We start from the raw sequence: 23,485 nt of genomic DNA, 5'->3' as shown, positions 1-23,485 counted from the left end.
CTTAAATGAGCATGAATAAGGAATCCCTTGTAATAGTCCTATTATTTGAATTCACATAGCATATTTCCATTACACTAGAACCAATTACTGTATTTTATATATAACTGCCTTATTCAGATTCGAACTATATGAACTCACCTCATCAGTTTCTTTGTTCATACTAATTGGGACTCAGTAAAAAACTGTGAATCTGTTTTTGAAGGACCAGCCTTGCTGAATGCAGAAAGGTGCATCACCAGAGGGTTGGTTATAACAAAAAGGAAATTTTTTTTCACCAAAAGACACTCATAAAGACCATCTACAAAGAAATTGAGGTTGCAATCGACATTGGTGGTGGGAGTGATCAAAGAAATAGAGCATCTTTGAAATATTAACACAGTTACATTAGAGCATGTGATAGGCTGTCCCTTTCATAGCAAGAGACCACATATGGGCTTACAGGACAACCATTGGACTTGAGAAAGAAAGGGGGAAATTAATCCCAGGAAGAAGCTGAAGACCTGAGTTAGTTTGTAGAGAAAGTTTTCCTTTCCATTACCTCTATGAAATGGACTTTACATAGAAGATTTAACAACTTACCATTCAAGGCAGATGTTGTATTCTCCAAAGCCTGGCACACGGCTAATAAAATACCTATGGAGATAAAAAAAGAAAAGGTAAGCAAGCAATTCAAAACAAGGTCAGATAAGCCAACTAAATAAAATACAACAATCTTAAAGGACTAAGTCTTCAGAAACAAGCTTTTTAAATGGCAAATATCTGATCATTTTAAGAAGCTGGTAGGGTAAATAAAAAGAGGTAGCATTTATATAGTGCTTTTAAGGTTTGCAAAGCACTTTACAAATATTACCTCATTTGATCCTCACAACAACCCTGGGAGTTAGGTACTATTCTTATACCCTTGTTATGGATGAGGAGACCAAAGCAAATGAAGGTTAAGTGACTTGCTCAGGGTCACACAGCTAATGAGTGTCTGAAGTCATATTTGAACTCAGGTCTTGATCTCTCTACAATCCGAGCTACCTAGAAACAAATGAGTAAAAACTAACAAAAATGCTTTGTAACCATAAGGGTTGTTTCTTTTTTTTTAAAAAAAGATGTCAGATGTTATTATTATTCTTATAAAGTTATAAGCTGTAATTATTATCATTATCACAGTACAATGGAATGAACCCTGGAGTGAAGATTAAGAAGATTTGGACTTGTCTTGGCTCTATTGTTATCCTGACAAGTTTCTTGGAGTTTTTGGGTGGTTTGTTTTTTTCTTTTTTTTTGGTTTTTAATCCATAAAATGGAGATAATACACTTACCTCTCTGACAGGGTTGTCATGGGAAAAGCACTTTGTAAAACAAAGTGCTTTATGATTATTATTCCTATAAATTACTATCAGTTATCATTGATATTTCAAGGATCTGTGATTTTATTGGTGTGGGTGCTCTCTCCACTAAGGTAGACTGCAACCCCTCTGATGAAATGTCTACATAGACTGATATGTCTGAACAATTAACTAGCTTGTAGTCATCCTGGTGATGCATGTACCTTGAGACAACAGACATTCAGTCTATTGTTCAGTCATTTTTCCCTCATCTTCAACTCTTTGTAACCCCATTTAGGGTTTTCTTGGCAAAGATACTGGAGTGGTTTGCCATTTCCTTCTCCAGCTCATTTTACAGATGAGGAAACTGAGGCAAACAGGGTGAAGTGACTTGCCCAGGGTCACACAGCTAGTAAGTGTCTGAGGTGAATTTGAACTCAGGTCCTTCTTACTCTAAGTCTAGCATTCTATCCACTTTGCTACCTAGCTGCCTCTGTTCCTAGCACATAAATACTTGTTGACTTGATTGATCAAACACAGGCATTAGATTATGTGACCTTTAAGGTTTTCTCTACCTCTAAGTCTACACACTTATGCTCCTTCCATAAAGGCAGATCAAAACCTCTCTATGACTTGGGCTTTGAGAGTTGCTACAGGCAAAAAGCTGCCCACTTTGTGTTCAGCCTGGTGGAGGGCCTTTTTGAATTTCACCAGGCTATCGCTATCAGTCTGCAGTTGAAGCTTTGCTGAATTCGTAGGCACTACCAAAGCATATGCTTTGTGGTTATTGCCTTGCCTTAAAGGACCCCAGCTCACCTCTATACCACAATCAGGCACCAGAGGAAGAGTTTGGTGTATGATTAATATTAGTAATGATAATACCAAAAGTCTGAGTTCTATATTGGGTTAAAACAATAAGTTCAATGAATGAATTTAAAGTGTTCAAAGAGAAATTCTACTTTGTTATTCTAATTTTGATTTAAAAACAAAACCCAACATATTCCTTTTTGTTTCATATTCAGGAGACCCTCCTTTTCTAACCTGGATACAGAAGAAAAAAAAACTTAACTTGTAGGGGTAGATTCAATTAGGCAGTCAAGCTCACAATCTGCCTTTCCTTTTATGAAATGACAAACACAGCAATGAGCAAACTGCAGATATTTCTAACAGGAGGCATTAGAATGACATTTGAACCAGCACTATGGGCTGTTAAACTCAATCACCTGCAGAGCCTCCAAACTCCTGAACCAGATGCTTACAAAATAAGCCAAGAGCTAATTGTGTACATGCTGAGCATTGTGAGTACTCATTCTGATCATGCAGTTCCCTCTCAATGTCTAAACATACTCTGGTTGGGCCAGTCAGTCTCCTAATTTTGGCCACGGCTCTCAGAACTCAACCACAGTGGACAGCTTGGAAAGGGCTATTTTTGTAAACTGAACACAAACGGTTAAAAGCAAGACATTCCTCCCCAGATCTGGGAAAGCTCTTAATGGTTTAGGGCTGTCAATTGGAGGAAGTGTTCATGTTTTGACATTTGCTGGCACCTCCACAAATCACCCTGGAGAAAAGCCAGACTATGACCCATAATTATGTCAAAAGAAGATACAGCCTAACAGTGGAATGCTTTGCATACCTCCCTGGAGTGATTCTAATTGGCCTATTCATAGTTTCTCTCAGCACAAAAGAATAATCAACTCCCACCTCAACTCTTCCTCCCAGTATTCTACATCAATGTGAATACAAGAAAGAAGAGTTCCTAGGTCCAATGAGGACAATTTTTTTTTAAAGTCAAGAGAAAGGGAAATCATAAGCAAAAGAATATAAGATATAGCAATATAAGAAATACACTGGTATAAGAAATTCTACTTCCAGGCTGGAGTGATGCAATATAGAAATGTTGTAGGGTCAAGAAGCTAAGAATGAGTTGGTCACTCTTGGAGATTTCATCATGGTTTAGGTCCCCGGCCTTAAGGCAAGTTACTTTACCCCTTCTGCTTCTTCATTTCTAAAGATGAGGATAATAATAGCTGGCTAACTCATAAAGGTGCCCCAGGGATTAATTAATGTTTGTAAAACCATTCAGTCCTACAGATGAAAGGCACTGGGCTATTATTCATAATGCGAACGATATAAGAAGACTATTTCCTCGCATTCCCATAGAAAAGCAGCTACTTAGTGACCCCAGCTTGACTGTGTAAGTCTCATTCGAGGGCCATGTCTGATGAGCTCCCTTGGGGAGTCTGGTCTAGGCCAAGACCACAGACCCAGGAGGAGATGCAAGGCTGGGGAAGAAAACCACCCCTGCCTGTTGTGCCTTCTAAGTGAGAGTGAGAGTGAGAGTGAGAGTGAGAGAGAGAGAGAGAGAGAGAGAGAGAGAGAGAGAGAGAGAGAGAGAGAGAGAGAGAGAGAGAGAGATGATGTAAACATGTGGTATCAATTCCCTTAATGAAAGCCACCTTGCCCTGGACTTCCTCTCCTTTCCTTATGAGCTTGCCTCATCCCCCTCCTAGATAACTTAGCACTACCAGACATAGTGAGTTCTCCAGTGAGATCTCACTTGAAGACCAAGTGAGAAAATGGTGGCAGGCGTGTGCCCATTTGAGCAGCAGATCCCCAAACACAGGCCCACTGTAGCAAATGAATAAACCACAATAAAATGTGGAATCCTCTCATAAGCCTGGGTGCTCATCTTGCCTAAGTTTTGTGTTTCCTTCCAACAGTAAGCAGCACAGTGCTCTGCATACAATAACGTCCTTCATCAATGTTCGGTGAATGAATGGATGGATGAACTTCCCAGAATATGCAGGATATGAAGAGATTTTATAGTATGAAGAAGTGGAAAGGAGACTTGAAAATCCCCTCCTTTTAGAGAGAAGGAAACTGAGGACTAAGATAAATGATTTGCTCACAATAACATAGATTGTAAGTAGCATCCAAACATAGGTCCTCTCATTTTAAATCCAGTGAAAAGCTTGATGCAACCAGACACTTTCCTATGATTACCTCCAAGCTAATAATAATCACACACAATTCTATAGTATCTTAACATTTACAAAAATGCTTTTCTGCTAAATACGTCAGGTTTATAGTACAAGTATTATTCTTTCCTATTCTACTTATGAGGAAACTTAAGGCTCATAGAGAAAAAGCAACTTTTATCATGAGATTCAGAGCCGGAAGAAATCATAGAGATAACTTCGTTAGGAAAGCTAGAATTTGAATTCCAAGCCTTGACTCTAAGTCTAGCTACTTGTCTATTATATCACACAGCACTTACTCCTGGTCACAGGTGTAGAATGTATTGGCATTGGGACTGCACTGTTATTGATGAAACATCCAAAGAACCAGAGGAAGGAATCCAGGTTTGGTGTTGGGGTGGGGGGGGCGATGGGGTTTATAGAAAGGAAAGAAGGTCCAATTCTGATGAAATCACAGATTCGTTGAAATAATGAAGACAAGTAATTTCTTATCTTACAAATGTTTCATGTTCCAAAAGTCCATTTCCCTATTGATTGTGTGCAAAAGAGGAGATCAGATGATTTCTAAGGACTCTTCCAGCTCTTACACCTGATTATTCTATCACTTGTTAGTGGATTACACAGCTGCTGAATGAGGACTGGAAACCAGGTAGTCTGACTCCCAAGATGCACATCACCACACTGCCTCTCACATATGCAAACAAATCCCACAGAAGTTAGGGACTTGTCTACACCACACAAAGGCGTTTATTTTGTCATTCTGGGATTTCAGAGAAATTTTCTGGATTACTGGGTAAATTCGATTGAACTAAAGAAACATGTAGTAAGGACCCTTTTTATTCTGAGTGCTGCTATCTAGGTGTAGGAAATAGAGTTTAGCTAAGACACAGTTCCTCCCCTCTAGGAGCTTACTAGGTAGTAAGGAGATACGATAAATCCAGAGAACTAGAGTAATAATAATGATGACACTGAAGTACACAAGAGCAAGTATATACAGTTAGTTCTACTATAATGCTTGCTTTGAAAATGAGAATTTGTTCCAAAGCAATTGACAGATTAGGAAACAATTCGAGCATAATTTAAATTTTGAATTTTAGTCACGCTTTCTTCTTTGAGAAGCGGCAAGAATATAGAAAACAGCCCCATTTCACAATGACTCCCAAGGTCCAATCCTTCAGATGGTCACTCCCACATGAAAACTTCAGGTCTTCCTCAAAGGCAAGTGACACATTTATTTGATATCGTTTAGTGCAGCAGTACTGTGGGGAGGAAGCCTGGAGTTGGAACTGCTGAGGCTTTGGATGCTGCCACTATTTATTGTAGCATTTATGTATTTCTTAGACATTTAACATGTACGAAATCGTGCTACCATTTTTATGAGGTTTATCTTTATTTTTTATGTGTCACCGAGGAAGCTTTTGAGTATCGTGTCCTTAACCCTATTTTTCTTATAAGCCCTGTGGTTTTTATTGCATGATTTCACACAGTGGGGTGCTTTTTGAATCTGCATGCTGTGTTAAAGCAGAACTGACTATTATTATACAAAGTTCCAGGGACCAGAAAAAAGTAAAAAGTCAAGTGTTTGCTTGGTGCCTACTATGTGCTAGGCACTGTGCTTCATGCATATGGCAATACTTCAGGTTTTAAAGAATAACTAGGGCAGCTAAGTAACACAATGGATAGAGGACTGGTCCTGGAGTTAGGAGGACCTGAGTTCAAATCCAGCCTCAGACACTTGACACTTACCCATATGACCCTGGGCAAGTCACTTACCCCTGATTGCTTCAAAAAACCCCCCCAAAACCCAAACAAACAAAAAGAATAAATTGAGGGATTCAATGGGCAAAAAGGGGGATGGGATAGAATTCCAAGTCTCATCCAACATTAAGTGTGCCCACTATGTGCCAGCTACTGTGCTAAGCACTCTTTTTTTTTCTTTTTTAGTGAGGCAATTGGAGTTAAGTGACTTGCCCAGGGTCACACAGCTAGTAAGTATCAAGTGTCCGAGGCTGGATTTGAATCCAGCGCCAGTGCTCTATCCACTGCACCACCTAGCTGCCCCACTCAGCACTCTTGATACAAATAAAGGCAAAAGACAATTCTTACTCTCAAGGAGAAGACAACATTGTAAACAACTATGCATCAACAGATAATGTCAGAGGAAAGGCACTAAGATGAAGGAGGACTGGAAGAGGCTTCTTGTATGAAAACTTTAGCTCAGACTTTAGAAAAGCCAGAGAAGGCAGGAGGCAGAGATGAAGAAGGGAGTTCAAGGCATGAGGGATATTCCAGGCACAGCAGATGGTGCAAAGAAGTAGGACATTTTAGAGAACCAATAGGAGTTGGTCAATCATCTAGTTTGTCTAAAGCACAGAAAAAGGGGGTAGAGGACAGTTGAAGCAAGGTGACAAAAATAGGGAAGCACCAACTTGTGGACAGCCTTAAACGCCAGACTTTGAATTTTCCTCAATAGGCAAGAGGGCTTCAAATGGAGAGGTAGCATGATTGGGTGTATGAAGAGGGAGGATTAGTGTGAAGGATGGATTGGAGGGGGTGTGAGAATGGAGGTGGTAAGAGCTGTTAGGAGGCCATTAACAATCGTTTAGGAAGGAGGTGATATAGACCTGAATTCCTGTGGTAACAAGGGGAATAAACAGAACGGCCTTCTAATGGATGACCTCCTTCTTGAAGACTTTATGGATAAGCTGCTATTTTGTTTTTGAGGTGCTGCTAACCGTAATGGTGACCTGTTTTTTCTTCTTGATTTTCTCTTGGTCAGGAGGAGGGAATGGAAGCTAGAAAACCCGTGGTTATATAGGAATGTGGGTGGAATACCCCTAAACCCACCATGTAATCAAGAGACTTCCTGACTGGCTAGGAGTGAGCCTGGGATTTTAGATGGAGGAAGCAAATCAGCTCGAACCAGTGTATCCAGGTAAGCAAATTCCAAATAGTTTTGTGTAAGGGTAGGAGGCAAGGAAGGGGGATTTGTCATCTTTTTCTGGAACCAAGAGGGAACCGGATGGTTCCAGCTTAGAAAAGATATCAAAGGCTAGGCCTGGGGAACTTCAGTTAAAGATTTGATTAAAATTCAGTCTGAAACTTGGTAGTTTTCTTTTATATACTTCTGATGACTCTGTCCTAGTATGATTTCTGATTTTGTATAGTCTTTTCTTCCTTTGCAAAGAAACCTCGGAAAATCCAATCTTACAGTTCACAGTGTGTGGCAAGGGTGGGCAGGGCAAGGAGCAGAGGCCAGATTTAGACAATTACAGTGGCAAAAGAAGGGGGAAAAGATAATTAGGGATGGGTTGCTGGGCTGTGGCTGACTGAACTCAGAGGGAGCTTAAACAGACGAAAGGACCAGTCAAGGTCAGAGTGCAGTGCCTCAAGCAAAGAGTTCGATGAGCAGTGAGTGTGTCAAGTCATGAAAGGTGAAAAACATGGGGCCATCACAAAATTTCTGGAATCAGTTTTAGAGGGTAAGAGGTGCCCCAGAAATGCTGATCAAGATCAGCAAGGCCTAAGGCTCAGTTATGACTGGTAGTCATGAGATCCTAAATAGCAGAACAGTACTCTCAGAAAAGGGGCAATAAGATTAGACAAGCCCAGATAACATCAAGCTTTCACAGTGGAGGGACTAGAGTAAATTGAAGAGCTGCCTACAGAAATAGTAACGTCTCAAGAAGAAGCAGGTCTCAGGGACAAGATGAGTTTGATTTGGGATATGCTGAGCTCGAAGTGTTTCGGGAACATAAAGGCAATCCTGTCTCATAGGCAGGCTTTGTTAGTCCGTCAACAAACATTTATTAAGCACCTACTCCGTGCCCACCAGGCACTGTGCTAACTACTAGAGGATACAAAACATAGGCAAAAAATAATTCCTCCTGTCAAGGAGCTCACAGTCTAATGGTTGGAGATGCAAATTTGATTAAGATTAATCATCTTCTTAGGCAGAGAAGGATCCAAAGCTGTTATCAATGGAGGGAATTCTCCCCATATTGATGAAATCATCCATCTGTAAAGCACTGAAGTAAAAACAGCTCTGTACACATCCCCACACCAGCTAATGAGAGGGGGTAATATGAGGTGAGTGAGAGTCCCAATCTCTGTCCTGAAAGAGTATATAATAATACTATATTAAATAACTGTCAAGTGTCTGTTACTAGATGCAACACAATTTCCCACTCTGCTGAAATAGCTAAAAATATTATTTCAAACAGTCGCCACTTAGAATCCTAAGATCATACATACATTACAAAATAGCTAATATTCCTATAACTCAGGTCTTAATGAGTACAATGTTCTGCCACCTAACAGCCTTAAAATATCTAAAGCTGGATGGGACCCTCGAGGCTGTTGAGCCTAATCTTTTCATTTTACAGATGAGGAAACTGAGGCTCAGGGAAGTTAAATGACTTGCCTGAGGTTACACATATCTTTAAGTGTCAGAGGTAGGATTTGAACACAGGTCTAACCCTGTCACTACTCTCACCCAATAAACTCCATTAGTTCACTATTACCTCCAGGATCAAATATAAAATTGTCCATTTAGCTTTGGACAGAGCATTGGATTTGGAGTTAGGAAGTCCCAAGTTTGAATCATGCCTCGGGCATTTATGATATATGGGAACCTGGTCAAACCACCTAGCCTCTTTCAGCCTTAGCTTCCTCATCTGTAAAATGGGGATAATAAGGGCAGCTAGATGGCGCAGTGGATAGAGCACCAGCCCTGGAGTCAGGAGTACCTGAGTTCAAATCTGGCCTCAGACACTTAACACTTACTAGCTGTGTGACCCTGGGCAAGTCACTTAACCCCAATTGCCTCACTAAAAAAAAAAATGGGGATAATAAAAATATCTGGTTTACAGGGTTGTTTGTTGTGAGGATCAAATAGATATGTAAAGTTATGTAAATGTTAGCTATTATATGGTTGTTGTCTCTTCCATTGGAACGTGAGCTCCTTGAGGGATCATGTTTTTGTATCTTGTTTTTCCCAGTATCCCTAGACTCAGCAAAGTGCCTGACACACGTCTGACCCTGGGTCCTCCCCTGTGCTCGGTGCTCTTTCCATCTGGCCAGGATGTTTCTTGTACCATTTGCTACTCCAAATGTAACTGCTCCTCCCTCCATTCATTCCATGCTACCTGATCAAGTCCTACTCTACCTTTTCCTTACATCTTTCTGTTTCCTGGCTAGCTTCCACTGGTGTTGGCACAAAGGGAAATACACAACACTCAGAGGCATAGTTTTACCTTACTGTGATTCTCTCTAAGACCCTATCTCCAGGAATAGACTGTGTCTGAAGATGGAAGCATCCAGGTTCCAGTCTGGTCCACTGGTTCTCTGTTCAAATGAGGGCTAATATCTTGGGCAGAATACATCAACAATCCAATCACCAAATCCTGATTAGGTTCATATAACTTGTCCTTAGCACTGTCCTAGAACTAAGGGGGATAAAGGAAGTACAAGGTATCCTATCATTTCTGCCTATAGTCTACTAGGGAGCCAAGACCAATTCTTATTTTCTTACTCAATCAACAAATACGGAGCATCTCCTGTGTGCTGGACATAAACGATAGCAAATGACTCAGGATAGAATTCAATATCAAAACATGTGGTAAAGACTTTAAGCCCCATAGAGGAGAGAGGAGTATCAGTGAGAACTAGATGGTAAACAAATTATTCCAATGAGGAAAAATGCAGAAGGGTCTAAAAGAAACCAATGTGGCTACATAGGTAACATTTACCAACTTGAGTTTTTAAAGGTCATAAAGGAGGATAACAAATGCTTTGTTGAATGATAACTAAAGATGAATACAAAAGAATAGCTCTTTCTTTTAAAAGTAGCAAGAACACTAAAACCCAGAAAGAGCTGAGATTCAGATTTATGGATAACAATGGTATACTGGGGCAATGGGAAGATTAAAGCAGGGATAGAATCACTGCTAGGGGTAGATAGGATGATGAGAAGAGAAGACAAAAAGAAGGCATACCTATTCAGCTCTTATAGTGTTTGGTTTTTGCTACAATGGAGAATGATGTTTGGACTGGAAAGGATAGAAGAAAAATGATAAACAAGGAGTTTAAAATTCAAGATAAATGAGAACACCTCATTGCCTCCAAATAAGTTTGTTGTGTGAGTCCCATGTGAATTTACTGGGGAAAAAATTATGAGTATGATTGTTAGAGTCATCGCTGGTGATCTCCAAAAAAAATCACGTGGAATAAGAAAGATACAATAGGAACAGTGAAAAGAAAATAGTCCAATTAAAAAAAAATCAGCAAATACATACATTCCTCCTGATTTCAATTCCCAGTAAAATTATAGAACATATTTTTCAAGGGATGGTTTGTGAGCACCTAGAAAGGGAAGCAATGTTCAATGTGAGCATGGGCTCATCAAGAACAAGTAATGCCAGCCTAACCTCATTTCCTTTGTTGACAGGGTTACTAGACTGGTAGATCAGGGGAATGATTTGGGCCATAGTAAATCTGGAGTTCAGCAAAGCATTTTAAAAAGTCATGTATGGTATGCTTGTGGACAGGATGATAAAATATGGGCTTAGTGGTAGGATGGATTCAGAAACTGGTTGAATGACTAAAATTGTGATTGGTGTCAATTCAGATGATGTCTGTAATAGAGTCTAATAGGGATCTGACCTCATTCTTCAAAAAAATTTTATCAATGGGTTGCATGAAGGCATATCTATCATGTAAGTATGCTTACCAAATCTGAAGGTGATACAGAGCTGGGGGTGGGGGTGGCAATAGCTCTTCCCAGTTCCTCCTCTATGATAAAAGAGAGTCAAGACACCTATGGGGTAGTTGCTTGGGCTCAAAATGCATTTTTGTTGGACATCTCTCCCAGGGTTCTGTAATTCTGCTACTAGCTGTTTCCTAACAATGCCTCTGGTATTAAGGTTTGTCCTTTGGAGTCTTCTTCCTTATAGGATCATAAGGACTAAGAACTCATTAAGCCCAACCTCCTCATTTTAGAGATGAGGAGACAGAGGCCCTGAGAGGTTGAGTAAAGTAGCTTTCCCACAGTCACACAGGGAATAAATAAGCAGCAGAACTAGGATTCAAACCCTGGTCCTCTGATACAAAATCTTCTATGCCATGCTGCCTCATTTTGATTTCTTCTCTATAACTGTCAGACTGATATTGGGGCTGGTATAAAAGGATAGTGGGGTTCAGTCATTTCAGTCATATCTTACTGTGACCCCATTTGAGGTTTTCTTGGCAGAATGGTTTCCCATTTCCTTTTCCAGCTCATTTTACATATGAGGATACTGAGGCAAACAGGGTTAAGTGACTAGACCAGGGTCACACAGTTAGTGTCTGAGGCCAGATTTTAACTCAGGTCTTCTTGACTCCAGGCCTGGCACTCTTTCTACTGTGTCATCTAGCTGCCCAAGCTGTTATTATAATGGAAATTGTATGTGGAGTCAAAAGATATGGGGTTCAAATCCAAGCTTTGCCACTGTGTGATACTGGGAAAGTCACTACTCCTTTCTGGGGTTCAATTTCCTGATCTGAAAAAATTATGGACAAATATAGACAAAAATTATGTCGATGGTCCAAAAGGTCTCTTCCAGCTCTAATTTTCTATGACCCCCAAGATCTTACAGTTGAGAAGAATTTAACAGTTGTTATTATGCCCCACCATTTATACTTTCCAATATAACCCTAATGGAAGAGCTCGTTTGCTTCCCCAATAGCCACAAAGTCTTACATTCAAAACCCTTATATTTCACTTCAGAGCAAATGCCCAGTTACCCAAAGCACATTAACTGACTTAACAAATGTCTTGATCATCTATGTTAGGCCCTGCATGGGATGCAAAAGAAATAGAGGAAAAGGAGAGTAGGTTTCTAGGGCAATGTAGACATTATTGCAACCCCCTCATTGAAGAGAAAAGGACATTGAGGATTAGGAGTTTGTTCAAGGTCATATAGCTTGTAAATCGCACTAGAGCTGGGACTTTAAATTCAGGTCCTCTGATAACAAATCTAGAGCCCTTTCCAATAGGAAAATCAGCTTTACATTTATTATTATTACTAATAAGAATAACCTCCCTCAAAGTCCAATCTATTGACCAACCCATGACAGGGAAGAAGAGGGTAATAGCTGACTAAGGGAATTCAATTCAATAAATATTTATTAAGCACCTACTGTGTGTCAGGCCTGTGCTAAGTTGCTGGGGATACAAAAAGAGGCAAAAGACAGTCCCTTCCCTCTAGGAGCTTACAAATTAATACTCTGCAGCCCAGTGACACTGGCCTCCTAGCTATTCCTGGAACAAGACTTTCCATCTCCTGATTCTGCCATTTTCACTGGTCATTAACCATGTCTGGAATACTTTCCCACTTCATCTCTGCCTCCTGGCTTCCTTCAAGTCCCAACTAAAATCCTATTTTCCCCTGATTCCTCTTAATTCCAGTGTCTCCCCTCTGTTGATCTCCAATTTATCCCTGTATATAACTTGTTTGCACAAGGTTGTTTTTCATGTTCTCTCCTCATTAGACTGTGAGCTTCTTGAGGGCAAAACATGTCAGGACCCGGCACATATTAGGTTCTTAATAAATTATTTTTTTGACTGATCCTAAGGAGATGCCAACCATGAAATTTTCCTCTGAAACCTTGGGCTCTATTCTTGAGATTCCTGATCAGATAGATGAGTTTCTACTGCTCAGAACTTGTCCTCTAAAGTCAGGCACTATCTTGTTGACTTATATTTTAATCTTAGCCCCGTGCCTTGGCACAGAATAAGTACTTAATGTTTTACCTATTATACCATCCCAGAATAATAATAAATGTTTTCGTTATTAATGATAATAGTTAGCAATTGACATTTGGGAGGAAGCCTGGTGAGGCAGGGAATTGAAATCTAGCTGGTGACAACCTGGCTATAATCACACAAGACCCTTAAACCCCTCTTACAATCTTCCTAAGAAAAGTTTCTAGGACTGTAAATTGGCAAACAGTTTCAGATTTATCTGCAACAGGAAGGGGTATTTACTATACCAATGAAGTTGTTGTTACTGTTTTAACGGAAGACATTCCATTTATACAATGCCTTATTGATTTCCAAGGTGCATTACTTCAAAATTATCACAGCACTTGGGAGGCCTCTTCAATCAGTCTTCACTCTGGGCTGTCCAAAATGGTACAGAGGACTTTCAAGTTTCTTTCAGCTTTGAAGTCTACAATCCTACTTTCCCTGTGCAGGACTGGTATTTTTCAAAATTCCAGATCATGAGCAGCATCTTTAAGGATGTAGGGCACAGATCTGACTGATTCCATGCTACTGCACAAATACATTTTGGGACAACCTACACAGCTGCAGCTCAGGATAGGTGATGATTCATAAAAACACAGAATGTTACAGCTGGAAGGGACATAAGAGGTTATTAGAGGTTACAGAGCATCTCAGTCTCTCCGGCAGCATGGCTCAATGGATAAAGAGTTAGCCTTGAAAGTAGGAAGATCCAGTGGTTTCAGGTCCCACTTCTGACATATACTGACTATGTGACTCTAGGTTAAGACATTTGACCTCTTGCTCCTCTAGGCAGTTAAGACTACCATTTGAAGAGAAAGTATATTGTTAGAACGCATTTCCTTAACCAAAAGCCTCCTATAATAATGAAATAACAGGTTCAGGGTTTATCCCATAGCAGTACCCAGAAGAATTATAATTCGAGGACTACTCAATAACTTTGGTTCAGTCATGTTTAGATTATGGAATCATAAAAGGGGAAGGTTCCTTGAGGAACATGTAGCTCAACGGCCTCCTTTTATAGGCAAGGAAATAAGTTCAGAGAGGTGAAGCATCTTACCCAGCCACATAGCTAGCTAGGGAGTGGGAGAGTAAGACAGAATTTGAACACAGGTCTTTGAATCCATATTGGCTTCCTTCTTCCTCTTCAATTTAATTCAACAAATGTTTACTAAGTATGTAAGGAGGTGAGGGAAAAACGAAACAAAACATTGCTTCTGCCCTCAAACACCTTACAATTTAGTACCAAATAGTCTTTTTCTGACTTTGTTTCAAGGTCTCAGATCAAAGAACATTATAATTTGGTTAAATTTAGTTTGATCTGATCCATGATTGGCCTGGATCTCTACATTTCTCTTCAAGATCCTAAGTTTTTTCGGTTTTGACTTTTTTTTTTTAACTATGATTCTCACCACACTTTACCTATTATATAACTAGGTTTCTTTGGGCTGAAAAAGGCATCGTATGGTTTGTGATATCAGTTACATACTTTCTAGCAGGGTGATATTTGTAGCAAGATATCATTACATTTTAAATTCATCTTTCGATACTGTAAAACACAGGCTTAGTGATATCCCCTCCAAGAGTTTCTTTATTTGACATTCAGCACATGGTAAAATAAGGTATTTTCCCATGTCCCTTAACATATCCTCTTCTAGTCTGGCATTTCAGATAAAAGTTTTTTGTCTTATATATCCTAAGCATAAAATGTCATCTCAGACAACCACCACCACCACCACCAGCAACAACTCGTGTCTCTAAAGCACTTTAAGGTTTACAAAGTACTTTCCTGACAAGGTTCCCGAAGACTCAGACAGGTTAGGTTAGTTACCTAGGGTCACACAGCTAATAAAGTATGTGGGGTCTGAATGAAGATTTCATGATTCTTCCAGTCCAGTTGCCTTAAGCATTGCACTATAAGTTTGCACTTTCTTTGTCCACACTAGATGGTTTATGTCTGTCCTGACTCCTAATTAGACTGTGAATTCCTTAAGGGCAGAGACAATGCTTTCTACTACAGTAACTGGCCACAGGGCCTTCTTTTCACTGATCAGATCCTTGATTGAGACTGTTGTTGACAAAGCACAACGAATTCCATCTTTCTGATAAAATCTGATTTCTCAATAAAAGGCAAAGCCTTTCTTTGCAAAGTTGAATAGGATGGTATTCTTAAAAACGAAATTCTAGCTGGTTAAATTTAACCTCAAATAGGTTTGTTCTCTGGGTCAAGAGCATTTTCATTTCCTGTTGCTCTCACTCTATAACCCTCTGGCTGTTTGGTGTCATATTCATGACAGTTGTGGAAGTATTGATCAGTGGGGATGGCTTCTGGCTAAGGTTCCCCTCTCCTACTAAAGTAAAGTAAAATTGTCTTTTAATTTTCCTCCCAGCTAAAGATGACCTCATACTCAGTGACACATTTTCAGGGATTGCATAAGAAATGCTATTTCCCTCCATTGTTTGCCATCTTCAAAGCCAAGCCTTCCCTCAGACACTCCCTTGAAGTCTGGCTTTAATTGTAATAAAAGTTGGGGAGGTAGAAGGTAGGAGAAAGGGGTGTACAAAAAAGCTACTACTTTGCTAACAAATTCTGATTTTTAGAATGTTTACCAACCTAATTGCTGAAATACCCAACCAAGTCACAATAGATAATAGACACTAGCATGGTATAGGGAAATGAATGTTGGATTTGAAGTCAGAGGACTTGAATTCAAATTCTAGTTGTGACATCTATTACCTGTATGTGCTTGGACAATCAATGAACAAGCATTCATTAAACACCTGCTGTGTACCAGGCATTATTAAATTCCTCAACCTCTCCGGATATGTTTCCTCATCTGTAAAATGAGGGACTTGTACTAGTTGGCCTCTAAAGTACCTCCCAACTCTAAACCTAAGGTCCTGTGGCCTAATAAATATAGCTCACAGGTGGGCTTCTCACAGTAGAATGTAAGACCCCCATAGGGCAAGGGCAGTTTTCCAGTTTACCTTTTTACAGAGTGTTCTAAAAGTCTTACTGCAGTTGTAGCTTGTTGTTTAGTTGTTTCCAGTTGTGCCCAACTCTTCATGACCCCATTTGGGGCTTTCTTGGTGGAGATCCTGTAGTTGTTTGCCATTTCATTCTCCAATTCATTTTATAAATGAGGAAACTGAAGCAAACAAGGCTAAGTGACTTGCCCAGGGTCACATAGCTAGCAACTGCCTGAAGTCAAATTTGAACTGAGGTCCTCTGGACTCTAAGCTAGCACTCTATTCACTGCACTACCTAGCTGCTTAAGTAGTTTAAGATAGCCTTAAGCTAGTCCCTTCTATGACAGGGCTGACCAGAGTTAGGGGAGAGCACTGAGGGCAATCAGGACAAGATGGATAAGAAATTAGAATCTACTTTTAGACTTGATCAAACTTGTTATTTTCTGTTATCTTAATATCTTCTTTTGTAATCCATATCCAAAATATTATCCATGAAGTCCATTCTCTTCTTCTAAGCTCAATGGAGACAAAAGGAAGGAACTATATCCTCTGAGTAACACACATACTTAAGCATGGGACAGTGGAAAGAATACTGACTCTGAAGTCTAAGGTTCAGATCCCATCTCTGATGTTTACTACCTCTATGTGACCTTGAACAAATCCCTGAACCACTAAGGGCTTCATTCTTCTCAGCCATAAAAGAAAAGGATTGGGTTAGATGTCCCTTCTAACTTTAGATTTATAATCCTGTGAATGCCTCAACAAAGCATCTGTCCTACTTTATACTATGATGTGCTAAGGCAAGTTCTCAAACATAGGTATAGCATTGTATGTATAGCATTGTCCCAATATAACCTGCAAGAACTAAGATGGGTATCATGCATGTCACCTAACAATGATGCTATAAGAAGATTCTGCATGATTGCTGATAGCCTTTACTTCTTCAGGATCAGCAGTCCCAACTCCTTTAACAATTCCTCAGAGCATTAATTTTTTACAACCCTGTAATCCATTTAGTTGCTCTCCCCTCTGAGTCATCTACGAGAGAATAGAGGACTTTTCCTATAACCAGTAAACTCTCCGTCTTGAACTGATTCCCATAAGACTATAAAGACGACACTCCAAGATTTCAATGATCTACGATTTCATTCATGTGACCACTCCCTCCGCTAATGTAGTTTTCGTGAGTTGTGCCTGGTAAACTTGAAAGCATTATGAATGCATTAAATCGTTGTTGTCGTTATATGTTTCTTTCCCCCCTCCAGAGTATTTGTTTCATAGTTCAACTAGCTTCCAGCTAGCTACACTGCCAAAATGAAAAAGAGACTTTCTCTTGCAAATCATAGTAAACAGCTTTCAGGGCCAAACTATCCAATCAATATTTACTAAGGTACACAGATCCACATCTATGCCCTCCAGTCTAAGATGAAGTTGCTCTCCCTGCAGAAATATGGCTTAATCAAATGATCTCAGTGAGGGGAGGGGGGGGGTTACATGCAGAATTACAAATATCCACTCCCTTAGTTAGAAACCTCCAGGAATTGGCTGGGCTTGAAGGGGGGTTGGAGGGGGAATCCCAGTTCTATTTCCTAGAAGGACTGGTGTCTCCATGTGTACAGCAGGGGTACTGGTGCTTCCCTCAAAACTGAATCACTCCCTGACAAGTTCTCTGAGAACCGAGTCATGTGAGTCATAGTGTGAAGAGGCTTTGCAGCCAAGCCTTGGCACTCAAAACACCTGGTCTGGCCAATCGGCTCCGTGATCTGACAGAATTGTGATTTTTCTAGCAAGACTCTCAACTGTGAAATTTACAAAACTGATTCTGCCCTTTAAGCAACAAATCCCACTACTGGGGGAACTATCTGATGGGTATTATGCTGATAATTCAAGGATCTGTCATTTCATTGCTATCCCTCCCCTCCATGCCGGAAGGAGATGTTCTTTGATGGGAGCTGTGACTGAAAAACTCATCACCCTCTGGCAATCTGTGACTTGTCTCTCTACACTTAGCTCTGTTCTTCCATGGACACACAGTCTGTTACAGTGGCCCATATCCAAAGCTGTGCCAGCTTGGTAGGAACCCTCTTAAGGGGTTATGCACTAAGGACATTGAGAAATCAAGCTCATCTCCTCTATGCCATGGTGAACAATAAAGTAGGTAAAGCGCTGGACTACTGTTTGAAGTGTATGCTTTAAAGTATATGCATAGAAATTCATAGTGGCTTTATTTGTATTAGCTCCAAATAGAAAATCATAAAATCTTAGAACTGGAATGGACATTAGATTTTTTTTAATTAAATCTAACCCACTTGTTTTCCAAGCTAGGAAAAAGATGCAGGGAGAGGAAGTAACCTGCCTGAGGTCACCCAGGTAACACAAGTTTTAAGTAGCAGTACTAGAACTCAAACCCTGGGCTCCTGACTTCAGATCCATTGTAACAGTATTCCATTCATTATATCCCAGTCCCCCTCAAAAATCTATCTGAACAACAATCAAATGGATGAATGGTTATATGTTGATGTTACAAAATATTGCAGTGTGAGAAAAAGAGCAAATATAAAGAAATATGAAAAGACATGCTGAATCAGAGCCTTGCATACAGCAAGGCTGAGTCTGCTGAGTAGAGCTGTGCACAGAGTTGAATGGACTGCTTCAGAAGGTAATGAGCTCCCTATCCCTGGAAGTGTTGAAGCAGAGCTACATGAACATTGGTTCAGGATTTTGTAGAAAAGATTCCTGCTCAGGTAGAGGTTGAACGAAATGCCCTAGAAGGTTGTTCCCTTTCAGCAGTGAGACTGTGATTCCGGTAGGTAGAGAAAGAGAAATTAGATCAGAAAGGAGCAGAGAATAAATAAGATACGATGCCAAGGTTTCATTTCTACATTTTTCCTCGTATCAAAATGAAAAACTGTTTAGAATGTTTGGCTTTACAAATGACATTATTCCTCACTTTGTTTATTTGATTAAGATTAAGTTTATGAGAAACTGAAAAGGAAGGAAAAGAAAGAAAGAAGGAAAGAAAAGTAAGTTTCACCTAGTTCCCTTGGAGACCCAGAAAACAGAAAAAGGTCAGACCAGCCAGAGAGACTCGAGGTCCTTTTTTCTTCTAAAAAATAAATAAAGGGGATTCAAAGACACAAAGTGACCTGACCCTCATTTTTTGCTACCATACAGGTGAGCCATGGCCTGGAGCATCTAACTACCATGGAATGAAAAGGTGTTGGCCTTGTTTCAGGAAGCAAATTCCAAGTCCTACAATACAGCACTGGCTGTTGAACATCCCTCCAAACCTTCCCAAATGCTTTGGCTCTCCCTCCATGGCTCATTTTCCACCTGCTAAGAAAGGAAGGGAATAAGCATTTACATAATGCCTACTATGTGCCAGGTACTGGGCCGAACGTTTGTTTTTTTTTTACAAATATTATCTTATTTGATCCTCACAACAACCCAATTTACAGTTGAAAAAACTGAGTCAAACAGAAATTAAGTAATTTACTCAGGTCACACAGCTGTGTCTGAGGCTGTATTTGAACTCAGGTGTTCCTGATTTCAGGTCCAGTGCTTGCTTCTAAGGGATGCTCAGTAGCACCCTTGAGGCATGGTATAGTAGAAAGAAAACTAGATATGGAAAAAGAAGACCTGGGTTGAAATCCTGGTTTTGCTAATAATACTCTGACCTTGGTTTCTTCATCTACAAATGGGGGATAATAACAGTTAATTCTTTAACTCACAGGGGTCTTGTAAAAAATTCAGTTGTTATTCAGTGATATCCAACCCTTCATGACCCTATTTGGGGTTTTCTTGGTGAAGATACTGGATTGGTTTGTCATTTCATCTGACAGATAAAGAAACTGAGGCAAACAGAGGTAAGTGACTTGCCCAGGGTCACACAGTTAGTAAGTGTCTGAGGTCAGATTTGAACTTGGGAAGATGAGTCTTCCTGTTCCAAGCCCAGCACTCTATCCACTATGTACTGTGCCATTAAGCTGCCCATCTGGTTCTTTGTAAATGTTTAGGTCTTTTAGAAAAGTGAATCCTCAAGTTGACTATGCCTAGAATCACTATTCTCTGTGCTCAGTCAGGCTGTGAGACCAAGCTCCATCTCTACAGCCCTACACTTACACTCAAAACATAAATTGTTTGGAGAAGGTCATTATCAACCAAACACATATGAAGGAAGTGTCATCCTATTTGAGTTTTAGCAATTCAACAGGTGAAAATGAGGAGCAAGGGGGCAGCTAGGTGGCGCAGTGGATAGAGCACCGGCCCTGGAGTCAGGAGTACCTGGGTTCAAATCCAGCCTCAGACACTTAACACTTACTAGCTGTGTGACCCTGGGCAAGTCACTTAACCCCAATTGCCTCACTAAAAAAAAAAAAAAAAAGAAAATGAGGAGCAAGGTCATCCAAGGCATAGGAAGCTCCAGAGACCAAAGTCCCAAAGATGAAAGAGCTTGAAAGCAGACCTTTGTAGCCCTGTGCAAGGACTAGACAGCTCAGTCTGGGGTGAGGCAAATCCTATCTTATGAGTTCAAAAATCCTACAAGACTCAGGCCTCAGTTCCTGCATGCCCTGCCCGGCACAGAACATTACAACCTCTGGGAACTCAATAAATATTTGCTGAATTAAATTACTGCCTGATTTGGATTAGGACTGTTGGGTCTTAGATGTGAGGGTCAGTTAACATTTGATTAATTGGACAGTATCTGATGATTTGACTGTGAGTATCTTGAGAGAAGGGACTTTCCCCCCCCTTAACAGAGTATATAGCACATAATAAGCTCTTAATAAATGTTTCTTCTTCTTGATGATTGGCTTGATCAGAATGTTATTACAGAAGCTGCATTTTTCTAATTAATGTTTGTGGATTTTTGAGGGGGCTGGACTTTTGATAACATTAGTGCTATTCTTGTGGTTGTGAGAAGCATATTTAATCCACTGGTTTGTTGAAAGTCTTGCCTACTTCTAGTTGTATGAACCAAAGAGAATCTTACACAAGACGTCCAAATTTGACAGAAATTACTAATGACGGAGACAGGTCAAAGAACAAGAGATCAGTCAGACTAGCTTGGTCCAGGGGGCATTTGAGTTTTGTTTATTCTTGTGAAAGGTAAATTATATGAGGAAAAAGCAACTGAGAAAGTGGAAGCTGAGGCTTGAGGTTCTGAAGGGGAAAATACAGCAACACACCAATGGGTTATTTCCTTCTGGGTCTGCCCAAGACTTGGGTGTCTCCTCTATTCCATTGTCCACCATTTCCGGCTTAAATGGGGAATAAGAAAAGAATGAAGATATAAATTTAAGCCAGTGGTAAAGAAAAGAAAACATGGGGGAAGGAAAGTGGAACCTGAACGGATTATAGGAGTTAGAGCTAAGGAAAGGACTTTGGTGATAATCTAGACTAGGGCTTAAACTTTTTCCACTGGCAACCCCTTTTTGCCCAAGAAATTTTTAAATGACCCCAGCTATATAGGAATATAAAATAAGTATACACAACCTTTTACTGTTATCAAATTTTTCTCAACCCCCACATCATGACCCACAGTTTAAGAAGTTTTGATCTAGACCAGTCTCTCATTTTCCAGAGGATAAAATTGAGACTAAGTGGAAATGACTTGTTGAGGGGCATTTAGATGCCTCAGTGGATAGAGCACTGGCCCTGGAGTGAGGAGGATCTGAGTTCAAATCCAGCATAACACACTAATTAGCTGTGTGACTCCAGACAAGTCACAACCCCAACTGAAGGAAGGAAGGAAGGAAGAAGGGAGGGAGGGAGGGAGGGAGGAAGAAAGGAAGGAAAGGAGGGAGGGAGGGGGGAAGGAAGGGAGGGGAGGGGAGAGGAAGGACTTGCTGAACATGAGAAGATCCTCCAGAAACAGTAGCACCAGACCAGAATCACAGACTAGAATCCACATCTCCTGGCTTCTCTCTTACTATGCCTCAGGATAATGAGAATGGAATTCAGCCCCCTAAATTGTAGGGATTCCTGGGAAAGATTATAATAAACAGAGAATTTTTTTGACTTCTTAGCACTCTATGTATTTAGGAGGCAAGGCCCAGATACTATCAGATTCTGACCAATGCAAACTATTTTAAAGTCAGAAATAGCTAACAGACAACACCCAGAATGAAATGGCCTAAACACTCAGCTAGCACTGTTGTTGTTGAGTTGTTTCAGACTCTTCATGAGTTGGACTTTTGGTGACCCCATTTGGGGTTTTCTTGGCAGAGATACTGGAGGAGTTTGCCATTTCTTTGTCCATCTCATTTGACAGATGAGGAAACTGAGGCAAACAGCCTTAAGTGACTTGCCCAGTTTCCAGATCTGAACTCATGAAGATGAGTCTTCCTGATTCCAAGCACAGTGCCACCTAGCTGCCCCTACCAAGTAAACATACAGCTGTAAAACCTGCCCCCTCGTATACATACCAGCATGGAAACAACTGTTTGAAGACAGAGTAAGGGTTTTATTCTTTTCTGCCAAGTTCAAGAAAAGTTTCCTTCTGGAAAGAGCAAGGAATAGATTTGGAGTGGGAAGAACTGAGTTAGAATCCCTACTCTGCTGTTTGCTAATTGTGAAAACTTGGATAAGACATTTAACATCTTTGGGTCCCCCAGTTTGCTCATCTATAGAACGAAGGGGTTAGACTGTATAGCTTCTAGGCTCACTATCAATTCTTAAATCTGATGTCACCTGTGGTTTGAGGTTCAATTTTTTGGCAAAGCTCAAAGAATTTCCACTAACCCATCAAGCAGAAAGAGACTTATCCTTGGGGACAGAGATATTTGACTGTCAAGGCAGGCCATGCAAGATATTCCTCAACCTACCTTAGACTTCACTATTACTTTGATTAGACTGAAAATTACACAGACTTCTTAATATATACTTGAAGCATTGAATAATGACATCAACATCAGGATCCACTTTGTAGAACCTCAGTAAATGTTTACTGAATAAGTAAGCTCCAGAGGAGGAGAAATGAAGGTTCTTGGACAGTTCCTGACCTCATTCAAGCAAAAGGTTTCTTGTCTCATAACACATGAACTAAGGTGAGATTTTCAGACTGGGTGGTGGTAAAATCCCAACCAGTGCCAATCAGGAATCCTGTCAAGTGCTTTCATGGCTGGAACCAATGACCATATTTTACATCTAATTATAACTTTGAACATTTAGAATCTTAATAATGCGACCACTTTGTGGGAGTCATTAATCGGCATCCTAATCAGGACCTGGCAGTAGAACCATATCTTCCCAATAGAAGTATCTACCTGGTTGCAGTAGGTAGAGGCAGGGTGGTCTGGTGAAGAAGGACTTAAATAAACATAAGGTGGGTAATGACCCTGGACATGGAATTAGAAGATATAAATTTTGGTTTTGTTTCAGCTACATGCAAGCTGTTTGTGTGACCTTGGGCAATTCACAGGATCATAACTGTT

At 40.3% G+C, this 23,485-nt stretch overlaps 1 protein-coding gene across 3 annotated transcripts in view; it reads right to left on the bottom strand.

The window, feature by feature from the left end:
* Positions 1–23,485, bottom strand: part of TGFA (transforming growth factor alpha) — a 128,904-nt gene that overhangs the window by 79,759 nt on the left and 25,660 nt on the right. For all 3 annotated transcript variants that reach the window (XM_043989276.1, XM_043989277.1, XM_043989278.1), the window contains exon 2: positions 580–633. In XM_043989276.1, coding sequence (XP_043845211.1) covers positions 580–633 — 54 coding nt within the window. The remainder of the gene's footprint in view (positions 1–579; positions 634–23,485) is intronic.

This window comes from Dromiciops gliroides, chromosome 2, assembly GCF_019393635.1.
Source record: "Dromiciops gliroides isolate mDroGli1 chromosome 2, mDroGli1.pri, whole genome shotgun sequence".
Taxonomy (NCBI): domain Eukaryota; kingdom Metazoa; phylum Chordata; class Mammalia; order Microbiotheria; family Microbiotheriidae; genus Dromiciops; species Dromiciops gliroides.
The sequence above is the reverse complement of the archived record's forward strand: the minus strand, read 5'-3'. Positions and strand labels throughout refer to the sequence as shown.